A 13091-nucleotide genomic window follows, 5' to 3' on the forward strand; every position below is an offset into this window, starting at 1 on the left:
TTTCAATTGTTGTGTTTAACCCTGTAGCCCCAATATTTACCCCTCTAGCCCCCTAAAAGGGTGAATTTGTTAAACATTGTCCGAATTGGATGAAATTTGGACAGCTTATAGAGTGTGCTACTTATAGTTGTTGTTTGTTATGTTCAACTTTGTCGCCCCAACATTTACCCCACTAGCCCCCCAAAATGGGTCAATTTTTTAACAATGTCAGAATTAAATGAAATTTGGACAGCTTGTAGAGTGTGCATTTATAGGTGTATAATGTTGTGTTTTACCCTGTTGGCCCAGCATTTACCCCACTATCCCCCCAAAATGGGTCAATTTTTCAAACTATGTCTGAATTAAATGAAATTTGGAGAGCTTGTACAGTGCAATATTTATAGGTGTTAATTGTTGGGTTCAACCCTGTAGCTCTATCATTTACTCCACTAGCCCCCAACAGTCATGTGCAATTCGCGCTGATTTGTGTTATAGGAGCTGATTGTTGTGTTTTAGCCTATTTTCTCACTGTTTAACACTTTTTTTCTCAGATAGACCATAAAATAGAAAAACCTTCAAAAATGTATAAATGGACTGAATTTGAATAGTTTGTTCTCCATATAGCATATTTATTCAGGCACAGTACCAATCACTGTGTTTTACCTTACAACACCCGACTTTCTCATGGTTATCTCTTGAAATGTATTATTTACAACTTTGCATGTGTGGGGGACCCATGAGTTTTTGCTTGCAGAAACAGCCAAGGTTATAAAAGACAATGGATGATATGGGACCTAATATAAAATTAGTGTAGAAAATATGTGTTATAGTGTATATGCAAGGGCAATATGTGCTAAGCCACCCTTCTAGTTAAATTTAATTCTTTAGATTTTCCACAACACATACATGTACCTTATTACTATTTTTTTTTAAATTTGCTATGTCAGTTCGGACCGAAATTATTGGTCCTTTTGATCAAGGAAAAACTTTTAGATCCCCAACTTATCTGCTGGTTATAGTAAGCTGAAAACAAATTGAAGTTTTCAACATAAAACAACATTGTCAGTTGTCATGATTTTTTTTACTCCACAGTTAAATACCAGTAGAAATGAAAAAAAGCACACACACTATCAAACAAAGTCAAAACAAAGTCAAACTGTTTTTACAAAAACAAGCAAACCAAAAGCATTTTCAGGCGAAACAACTTTAGGTCGCTAAACATACTTTGGAAAACACTGTACAATATATTACTGGTTCTTGCAGGGATTATATCAACACTACGTTTACACAAAATCAAGAATGTTACTCGATGCTACTGGTGTAGAATCAACAAAAGTCGATACTTACATAGGAATTCGAAAGGTTACATACAAAACTGTCCATCAAATATTTTATAGCAATCTAAGAGCGCCAGTGTTTTAAATTTTTACACACACATTTAAACTGTCATTTAGATGACGTATTATTAATCCGTGAGCGAAAAAAGGATAACAAAATAAATGTTAAAAAATCTCAATTCGGCTAGTTTGCTACACATATTAGGATTGTAACAGAATGGTTTTTGTCCCAATTTGGACATGAAAACACTGCAGTGCAATATATTGCACAACATCTATGATTCGGAATTTCGTATGGTAATGTAAAATATTAGGAATACAGAACATGTCGAATTATCTACATTCTACAGTAGAGAAATACAGGGCTTTAAGTCATTTACTGATAATACAACAGCATCGGGTCCTAAACGAATATAAAAACACGTTTTCTAGTTAATCTCATAACATCGATGAAATATATACAATAAGTATATTTTGCTATAGGTGATACTGTAAAGTGATTTAAAAGGATAAAGAAATATATTTTTTGACCATATTACTATTTGTGACACCAAATTAGAAAGTGATGTAGATATACAATGTACTCATTTTGAAGTGCTTCACATTTCCAATTAACTGATTCTACTAAGTATATGCAAATAATTTTTATGTGCAAGGCTATGCTGCTTGACAAATACAAGTCAAAATGACGTAACAATGGAACAAGAACGTTCGACAGATGAAACAAGCACCAATTGCGAAACGGTGGACATTGGTGCAACCATAACACAATTGCGAAAATAGCACAAAAAGTCAAACGAAATATTCAATGAATGTTAGTAAGTACTAGCGGATGGGGAGTACGTGGTGAAATAAACAACTGTTTGCAGAGTTGAATGCAGTGGTCATCAGTTAATCAATACGTCAAGATCTAAATCAGTGATTCCCCCGATTCCCGAGGTATTCCTCCCTATGAAATTTTAAAACTGCAGTGGAGGAATTAACTTTAAATCTTTACGGTTTTTAAAGCGGTTTATAAATAGACACTTTAGTTTTGAGAATGTGGCTTGTGAATCTGATAAAACAAACAAATATAAAATGATGTTTGTATGGTTTGGCATCTTTTATTTAGTATATTAGGAAAAAATGTTAAGGAACCACGGATCTAAATGCATGCTTTTACATGCAAAGTATTAAAAATGAAAACTACACTAAAAGAGGGAAATGGCGTTAAATGCGTTGAAGGTGTCTGTATGTTTTGTTATATTGTTGCGGCTATGGCTAAGGGTACCCTAACGCATACATTTTAAAAAAGGACAAGAACAGTTGACTAGAAAGGAAAAGTCTAACTGGCAGCCTATCAAAACTAACATTTTTGTTCATATTGACAAAAAGGGACATATTATTGTCTTAAAAGGGTTTTGAGGCATTTTCTGCAGGGAATTGAGGTTTGGCCACGATTTACTGCACGAAGCAAGGACGGAAACAGCTTTTCTCATGCACCAAACTTTCCACAGGAAGTTTTTACACACCAACAATGCGACACTGTTGTGCGCATTTTACTGCAATTGTAGTTTTTAAAAACATAATTGCACCAACGCTCGTGTTACTAGTCATCGAAGTCCATAAAAACATACTTTTTGTGCTGTTTAGCAAAAAATTACAAAAACAGTTGAAAAAGCACAGAACAATAACAAAATCTTTAAGCTATGGGTCTCAGTACAAAGTAAATATTTGGTACGTTCGTTTATCAAAGCATTGATTGAAAACATGAAAACAACAGTAGCACATTACTTGGTATTCTTTTTTTGTGTTGCTTGGTGAGTACAAACCAATATAAGTACAATGTTAGGAAACGACAGTCAATAAAGTACATTAGGTCCAGTAACTACATTAGATTTGATATCTCAGTATTTCTTAAACAAAAGGAGTTTTTTTACAAGAAAGACAAAAAGTGAAACGTTACATATTCAACACTATGAGGAAAAAAGTATGAAGGATTTACACAAAACGAAAACAGGAACAATGTGCAAACAGAAATTAAGTACAACTCCATACTTTAACGACTAATAAATCCATAATGATTGTAACACTTTTTAATCTTCACGAATGGCTTTAAGGGCATCACGTAAGTGCTTCATCGTTTCCTTGTAGCGTTGTGAAGTCTCATAACTTGTTTCCTTGTTTAAGTTAATGTCCAACGTTACTGCGGAATCTGTATTAAAAAAGGGATGGTTTATCGAACACCCAAGGTTTAAATAAGAATGGTACTGGTAGTGCATCGTTTTTTAAAACACCAACTTCAAAATACCCGGAAATGCTAATCAAGCGACCGTGTTACCAGGCATATGAAAAGAAAAATTTAGATACACAATCAGAAAAACGACAGACCACCAAAAGTTAGCAACAATTCATACGTGTACATTACAGGTTTTTTCAAGCCTAAAGCCAATTAGTGCTAAAAAGGCAAAATTTGGCCAGAAAATTGGTGAAGTTGCTGGACAAAAGATGCCACGTGTGAAATCAGGACTGTTTCAGTCCAACGTAAACCATTGTCATTCTGCCAGAATAAAAAACAAAAATAACCCAACAAGGCCCGAAAAAGAGGTCAAAGATCAGAGATTTTCATTTTACATACATCCGCAAGGTGGCAGCAGATGACAAATCAAGGCGCACAATACTTACACGGGGTGCATTCGGGCACGTCCACTTCATAATATACCGAGTTTTCGTAACCCTGAGCTTCGACCATAACGTGATACGTTCCAGGGGCTAAAAGTCGCCAGTAATCTCCGTGTTCTGCTGTCCACACGGCATGATGAACGTCCTTCAGCATTACAACAGCCCTTGGGATGCCTTCACCAGTTGCAGAGTCCCTGACAAAACCTTTAACTCCACAAGTTGCCTGTTATAAAGTAAGATTGTTAAATAAGGCACCACGCGTTAAAACTTTTTTGGTAATGTGTGGTTGTGTAAAGAAATGTTAGTAGTGTAGGTAGTAATGTATGGTGATGTGACGTATAGTATGTAGGTAATATAAAGTATCGTGTGTCAGTAATGTATGGTAATGTAAAGTATGGTATGAAAGTAGTGTAGCTAAGTAATGTATGGTATGTAGGTAATACAGTAATGTAAGTATGGTATATATGAAGTAATGTATGTAGGCAATGTAAAGCATAGTATGTAGGTTATGTACAGTAATGTAAGTATGGTATATATGAATGAATATAGGTAATGGAAAGTATGGTATGTAGGCAATTTTGTGGTAATGTAAAATATAGTATGTAGGCAATGTACAGTAAAGTAAAGTATGGTATAAATGTAGGTAATGTAAAGTATGGTATGTGGTAATGCAAAGCAATGAACTAGACACAGAACAGTTTTCCAAAGTAAATACATTATATATTGCAGAGGTTTTCATTTGTATCAGTTGCCATTATCATTGCAAGAAAATTCATTCAGAACATGAAAGCTCTTTAAAAGGTATTACAAAATCATTGGTCACGTGATGAAGGTCGGAATAAAAAACAAAACTGATCCCTTCGCTTTGACGAAATTATTAATGATTAATGACGCATCTATGCCGTTGACGCGGCACTTCAATTTTGACAATTATCCGTTAAAATCGAACCCCGGGCACTCGAGCTGTATTTAATCGGTCGGATCAATGAAAAACAGACAAGGGAAATATACGGCAGTACGCACAGGTCAAAACCAATCGAAATAGCACAATATTACGCACGACCCTGAATTATTCATTCTCCCTATGGCGTGGATTGTATGACCGGATGTTATATTACATTTTGCTGCCAATAAATGCTGAATTTTAAATACTAAAGCTGTTATATGCCGTAAATTAACGTAACTGGCATAGACCTTTGATGCGGAAATTACGCCCAATGGCAATTTTTACGTTTCTGATCGCACCATGAATTTGAAAATATTAAGCGTTATGTCCTTTCTATTAACCTTACTGTGATTTCTATTAACCTTACAACGCTTTTGCATTTTGGTTTTAACATGTATGGCGCTGCCATTTATAAAAAAAGTGTCAAATTATTTGGCTGATGAGCTAGCCCGGTTAAGCGAGCCTTATCGACATTTTAACAACTAAAGGACACAGTCATGCTGGAGAACATTTTAAATACAAGAAAAATACATCAGGTCGTATGTAAATGGCATTGGGAACAACAAAGGCTCGATGGTTACAGGGACGGTTTAACATATCACCGTTTAGGTTCAACACATGTCAGGTTTTCGATTTCATGGCGGTATGTGGTTAAAACACAATGGGCAGTGTACATGGGAAAGATCGATCGTTTGTCCGGTCTATAAAGGTTGCATCCGTATGGTGATGAGAAAGGCGGTTTAAAATGCCACAAGCCTTAGAATTGACTGTTTTATTTTGGTTGTTGACACAATCAAAACCACAGGCATATGTAATTTGACGTGGCAACCAACAGACAAAAAACAACGCTTTGCTTTTGTGGGAAACGGTTTTGACCAAAGCAAAGCATCACTGAAAATAACTTTCAAATGATAGCAGTTGAGTGATTTCCTTTATTTTACGAACTCAAAGAAAACCTCTCTTTAAGGTTCCATAAGACACAGGTAATTATAAGCAACCCTTTTTGAGTGTTTTATCATTTGAAGCAGTGGCTTGCATACACCGCACCACATAGATAAATTATTTGTGTCTGTAGCACATTAGGAAATAGGTTTCATTTTTATAATGCCACTAGAATTACCTACTTGAAGCTTGTTGCCTTGATACCGGAATCTATCCTTAATCTCCTACTTATTTGGGCACCTTATATATATGGTTAATTTCGAGACATAGCTTTGTTGTATTTTTTGTAGCAATAATCGTTGCTCGAAACGTTTTCGTTTTTACAATCGTGCCAGAAGAAGAAAACAAATCGTTTTGTAGCACTGATGGTGAAAATCAAGACGTGCAATGTTTCTTTTTGCGATAGTGATCCTCAGTACCATATACGTATGCGAACATTCTATCTATAAACCCGTCAAGAAAAGAGTTATAGCATATTTACCTCACAATCATAAAGCCTGCATTTTTGACAATTTTTTTACTGTTTATTTCTTTTCGAAATATGTAGATTTTTCCACATGCTATACCCGGACTGCATCCACAGTAAACCTCGGTTGAGCTGGATCTTTGTCAAATTCGAGCAAAACTTACAAATGATTTGTAATGTGACAAAGCTTTAACTAATAATAATCGACGTCGGGTAATCCGGACAAATTGTTTGGTCTGAACGGCTCCGGATCAGCCGATATGGCTTTGGAAAACCGTGTATGGAAGGCGATATTTATAACGATCCCGTTTACAGTCATATTTGTTCATTTAAATATTACGCAAAATGGTTTAAAAGAGCAGGTTCTCCAACAATTTGTCAGCTGTGTTTACCTGAAGGGCGTAGTTCATGAGCGCGTGTTTGTTTTCCCGCCAATACTCGGGCAAATCGCTCGGAGGTGGAAATTTCTCGCAGCCCATTTCAATTGTCAATTCAAAGCAGTTAGTCGCCAAATAGTTGAAGTCCTGCATGCCTGCGGAAATACAATTGTGTGAAAAACGGATCTTAATGCAGCTCACGCAAATCTACCTGAAAATGAAACAGCCTGAAACAAAATACAATGGTATATTTGGTTGTGCTAAACTTACTATTTACTATTGTGATCAGCCCTGAAGCATTTATGCAAACCAGCGATCACCACACATTATTATACAAATTATAGTACGCAATTTAAACGCTGCTAAAAACCTTGTGAAATATGTCTTCTTGTGTGACTTTTTTTGCATATGATTTCAACATGTATGTGTTAACTTCACTTCTTTTTTTGCAGAAATATAAGTTTAAAGCTAAATCAACCTCTGCTTATGATGAGACAAGTCGATCTAAGTACTTTTCATGGTAAATTTTACTGAACCCACTAAGAGTTTTTGACGTTGCCCACTTTTTAAATGTCAAATATTCTAAGCGGCATATTCAATAATCAGTACACAAAGTTGAACAAGTATATTGGACCAATACAAAACTGTTTCCGTCGCATTTAAGTATTAGTAATTTGTGCGACTTGCCTCATCTTTATTTTTAGCATGACCAATATTCTGAGTATGGCTAGAGGTTTAAGTAATGTTAGTCTTGGATTTTCGTAAGTTTTAAAACAGCCACACTTAGCTACAGACAGTGTGTAATGTTAAACGGTATAGGGTCTCAACAGCGCAAGTTAGTGAAATGACAATTACCGTGTTAACTAGTATAGCTATATTATACGACACTCTAGTCCAGTGGTGAAAAATTTCTCACAAGGGGAAATAATGAATCAAATAACGACCATTATGTTTAATGTATGGCATAAAACAGGGGTTCTTAACCAGGGGTACGTGTACCCCTTGGGGGTACGAAGCATCAAAGCAGGGGGTACGACATGCAGGGTGAAATTATATGCTATATATTTAGGCATATTTGTGAAGAATGGGTAACAAGTTACTTTGTTATATATCTAGAACGGGTTAGTTTTGTCCTACTTACAATACTGTTTTCATTCATGCATTCAACACGTTAGTTATAAATACACTGAGTTTAATTCCTATTATTACAATTTTATTTACTTCCGTCGGCCACTGTAGACAGGGGGTACGAGAAAATTTTATGAAATCTCAAAGGGTACGAGCGCAAAAAAGGTTGAGAAACACTGGCATAAAACATTGAAAAAAACAGAGAGGGGATTCTAACTTGGTGATTGACTTTAGTTTTTTGTGGGAAAACACACACTAAAAGGGTTAAGAACCACTGCTCTATAGTTCGTAACAGTGTGCACTGTCCGCAGCTACCTTAAGACGTAAAGTGTTGTAGCTTTCATAATAATATAATAAAAACGTTACTCATTTGGCAATATACCTCCAGAAACGCTGTACCACATTGCACCATTGGTGATTCCATCTTTAAAGTTATCGCCAGCTGAGCAACCGGTGGATTTTGACATGTGATCGTTTCCATTGCTGTACGCGTGGGCTAGCTGTCGGAAAATTCGGTCGTCTGGGCTTGCTGTAAAGAAACGGAAAAGTCAATAGGGGCGGGGTTGTTAAATGAAGTTCCGAAAATGTCAGAACGTGGGTTGCCGGAGCCGCCTTATGCCTTGGTTTGCGGGAACAAATTCAGCTTAGTTAAGGAATGAATTGGACATGACTGACAAGTGTTGTCACCCTTTCGATATTTTTTTGATAATATCGAAAGGGTGCGGAGGTCATCAAGAGACTTTATGATGGATATGTGTATATATATCGTAGTTCATACCTGTGATACCTTCGCACGAAGACATTCTTTTTTGTAAAACAGTGACTTTCACTACCGAATATACTCTGTTTAATTGTGTAATAAGGCATAGTACCGAGCTGTTTCGGTTGAAAACAAACCATAGTATTTTTTGTTTCTTTTGCGACATTACAATTTTTACAGAATACATTCCAGTTATCGAGGTCATATGTACTATGTCATGGCTTTTGAAATTCTTCGGTTAGATTTGGGAGTAAAATTGAAGACTTAACCAGACGTATTTTTAGCACTTTGCCCTAATCCATTTTAATGATAACCAACTATAATAGCTATTGGCATGGTCTTAAACTAGTTACGCTGATAAATCAAAATAACAGCGTAAAAACATCGATTTCAGCGGCATCTGTGTCATTTGAACATGCGATTTAAATAACAGTGCCATTTATTGTTTGTTCTACCAAACAAAACAACAGTGTCATATTAATGAACCAAGCAGGCACAGCCAATTAACTACGAAATCAGGTTAGGCATGTACAGTCATATTAGCACCTGATCAAAAACAGAATTACACAGTTGAGCCAGGAACCCGAGGGTAAAGCAGGTCACAAAACGCGCATATGTTTTGCATAAGTAAGGCCTTATTGTCGCACTGGGTTTTATTATGTACGCGTTAATCGATATATGAAGCCGTAATTAGTCAATATTTCGTGTAATTCGATATATTAACATCAGACGTCCCATCTGTTCGAAACATAAGGTCTTAATAAGTTTTAAATTAAAGTTGCCGCCCTACCGTTGTATTCTCGAGATTTTCCGTTGCACGTTGTATCGTATGGGTAATTTGCCACCATATCCCCACCATGGAAGTTGGCTGACAGCACGAAGGATTTGTCCATGATCCACTCAATTATTGCCGTCGTCTCGGGCTGAAGCTAAAATTTTAAATATTTTTTTTACATTATGAAACAGTAGCAATCGAGTTTTAGGCCACAAATAGGATTTTTTTGATGCAAAGAACTAAAGACGACAAAATTTAACAAAGAAATACTAACCATGCAATAATAATAAAAAATTACCCAGAAATAAAAATTTTAAATAAACTCTTGCATCTGGGCATATATAATATAAAAACTAAATCATGCTCTTTTGGCAATGTTTTAGTAGGACGTTGAAACGGTGGTTAAAGAAACACATTTGCCAGAAAAGCATTTAGTTTGTGTGAAAATTGTATTTAAAATGTAGTACAAATCTGCGTAAGTATGGATGAAATTTTAGATTATGCGGATATAGGAAGCGAATCTAACATGTACGTTGTATCGCTGCCCAATACGTGTAAAACGCCGTTTACCTCGATTTTCAGGCCGTGGAAAAAAGCAAACAAGCCCTTTCTGAGAAATTCACTAATTTGGAAAACCCCGTATTGAACAAATGTCAATGCTTCGTCCATGTATTGAATATATTAGACACGCCTTCGCCATTAATCACGCAAATGTGGCTACAGAACAGGTGCGCCCTGTAATGTCAATTTAAACACAGCACCAAGGGAACGCAGACCACAATTATCCAACGATGAACATTTTGTAGGGGGCCATATTTTACGCCACGACATGAAATATTGATTACCAATCGATTGTCAAAGTCTTTGAAGACCACAAATCGATTTTCTGTACAAGACAGGCTGCCGAGAGTCTACGACACAGGCAAAAGGTAGTGGGTTTGAATGTAAGTTTTGAACAATTTTGTAATACAATTTTGAATATAGTTTTGTGACCTAAAATGTTAGTTTTTGTTATAGTTTAAAACTTTTTTGTGGCGGCAATAATAAAACAAACATAAGCTTTTTAAAGGCAAATGCGTCATGTTTGTGGTACAAATACTTATTTACAAAAACTGCTCAAATCACTACCTTAAGGTAAAATACTTCAAGAAATTATATAAAACACACACAAAGCTAAACTATCACATGCTCTTAATTACAAGTCAAAAAAGAGTATATATCACTTACCACAAGCCCTTTAGTAGCTATTGCAACATACTTTCGGAAGTACCCCAAATGACTGTTTTTCTTAAACTCACACACAACCTTGTCGAAATCAGGAAAGTTTCTATTTAAATCAACACCATTCGCATTGTAGCGACCCTTGATGTAATCCTTTGGCCAATCCTAAAAACAATTTGTTTTCATGAATACCATAAACTGACCTTTTCAAATATATACACAAAGTTCAATTATCATTTCCACAAAGCTGCTGATGACAGATCAAAGGTGATAAATCACTGTTAAATATGATGTTGCAATTACACACACTGGGAAAGACATTTTAATACTAACCTTTGACTTGTTCTCAACAGTTTTATATAGCAGAACTGCTATTGAATTCTGTTTGTGCTAAGTCATTACAGTGCACAATTTTTTTTGTAATGAGGACTTTAAATGGTTAAATGGTGCAGTAACTGTTTCCAACTAATGTACTGACACATCCCAATTACCAAATGTAATAACTGGTCTCGATTCAGTTTTTGAAATGTAGAAATTTTGGCAAAGAGATAAATATGTGTTTTTATTGTAACTGGGTAAGTGTTTTGACATAGCAAGCCAGTTGATTTCCTGTTGTGTTGTGTTACATTTCCTGTTTAGGGTTTAGCCATTACAAATCAAAGGTCGTGTAAGATTTAAAAAAAGAAACATATTACTATAAGATCGAACGCCACATGCCAAAAGTATCTGTATTTTCAGTAAACAATAAGAATATCTCAATAGGAATGCTTAATTGAGGTACTGTTTTTTTACATAAATGTCCAGTCTCACTATGAAAATCTAAATGGTCTTGTTTCACAATTTGAGTTTACATGATGATTGACTGAACTGATTTATATAAAAAACTGGTAAAATATTTTGTTTTTATTCATTGCAGTATTCTTTGAGGGAAACTTGTATTCTCACAAGTCTATTTCCAAAAAATAAATTAAAGAAATAAGTTTACCTCTTGAGAGTCTGCAATCGCAAATCCATCAGGATTCATTGTAGGCATTATGTGCAGAGAAGTGTTGCCAATAAATTCCAGAATTTCTTTATTACCCTGTTTAAAATACAAAGTTAATGCAACAAGTATATATGAAACTGTTGGATTCTGGATATAAACCAAGACATTGTGGCAAAAGAAAGACAACAAAATTGATTTTTGGGGGGATAATTGCTAATATGGGAAAGGTATTACAGTGTGAAAGCAGAATGGCACTAAGTCAGTAAGTTTTTCTTGGAAAATATGAAAAAATAGGAAATCTTTTAAACATGAAAACCGAACAAATGGCAAAGTTATTTAAAATGTAGTAAGAGATATTTACTACCATTACTAACCACAGAAAAAATAAAAATATCCAACATAACTAATTGATATGTTGATTTAATAAAACAAAAACATTTTTTTAAGACCTTGAGGTATTCAATGCAGAGATATTGCACAAAATCAATAAGGACAGCTCGACCAACCACTTCATTTCCATGCATGTTTCCAATGTATTTTATTTCAGGAACACCTGTATTTAAGAATAAAACAAACTTTATGCAGTGTTTGTTTGCAAGTATGGTATAATAATAAACACATTGTTAAAAAAAATTGTGGTATGTGTACATATAGAAATAGGAAAATTTGCGGTGATTGCAGAAAACTGTTTATTCAAATAACAAACCTGGTTGATGGAATTCAGGGCTTTTCGAGAAAGCTATAACAGCTAATTCCCTTCCCTTGACACTCTTTCCAATCGAGTAAACCTTAGTTATGTCTGTAATACATAACAGAACAGCAATTTATTTACAGAAAAGGCAATAATTTTAAACAAATTACCAAGCCAGAAGCAAAGATGGAAATATCTCATTTAATATAAAACAAAGCACCTTTCTTTCAAAATTACACACTTACTTCCACTTTCATTTAAAAAACACAAAACTTACCTTTGCATTTTGCATTGGTATCATGAAGCACTTTTAACATTTGTTCATGGTTGTGATATTTGTTGAAAATAATTCCATCCTGCGACGTTTTTGTGCATAAAACTGGGCTAAGGAGCATCAACGTTGTAAAAATTAAACAATACATTTTCTGACAATCCTAATGAAGTCAAAAAATGGTACTAAACAAACACAACAATTTGGTAAATAAACTTCATATTGTACGTACGAAAAATATACCTATCCTTTTCACAAAAGTACACAGGTAAATCATACCCATTTACGTTTACTTAACTAATACAACACAAAAATTCAAGAAGCCATCCCTAACGTTTTGGTGTAAATATCGTTTCTTGATCGACTTTTCAAAAACAAGCCCGCACATAAGCTGTACATACAGTGAACACGTACAATAAAACACATACGACTGCGCAGTGCCTTGGGCTAACCACGTACTACTCAGTACTCTACTCACAGCACTCCGAAATGCGAACGTTGAATTGATGTCTTCGCCTTTTCTCAGTGTTTGCATTCACGGCTTCATCAATA

General features: G+C 35.1%; 1 protein-coding gene across 1 annotated transcript; it reads right to left on the minus strand.

Moving 5' to 3' along the window:
* Positions 1–1045: 1045 nt before the first annotated feature.
* On the minus strand, positions 1046–12743 carry LOC145233520 (carboxypeptidase E-like). Its single transcript, XM_080098270.1, has 10 exons — positions 12546–12743; positions 12284–12376; positions 12027–12130; positions 11578–11673; positions 10599–10757; positions 9387–9525; positions 8219–8365; positions 6724–6863; positions 3981–4200; positions 1046–3510 (listed from the first exon to the last, which is right to left on the minus strand). The coding sequence occupies exons 1-10, from the start codon at positions 12688–12690 to the stop codon at positions 3392–3394; spliced, it is 1362 nt and encodes a 453-aa protein (XP_079954396.1). The 5' UTR covers positions 12691–12743; the 3' UTR covers positions 1046–3391.
* Positions 12744–13091: the final 348 nt, after the last annotated feature.

Source organism: Phallusia mammillata, chromosome 6 (assembly GCF_965637545.1).
Source record: "Phallusia mammillata chromosome 6, kaPhaMamm4.hap1.1, whole genome shotgun sequence".
Classification (NCBI taxonomy): domain Eukaryota; kingdom Metazoa; phylum Chordata; class Ascidiacea; order Phlebobranchia; family Ascidiidae; genus Phallusia; species Phallusia mammillata.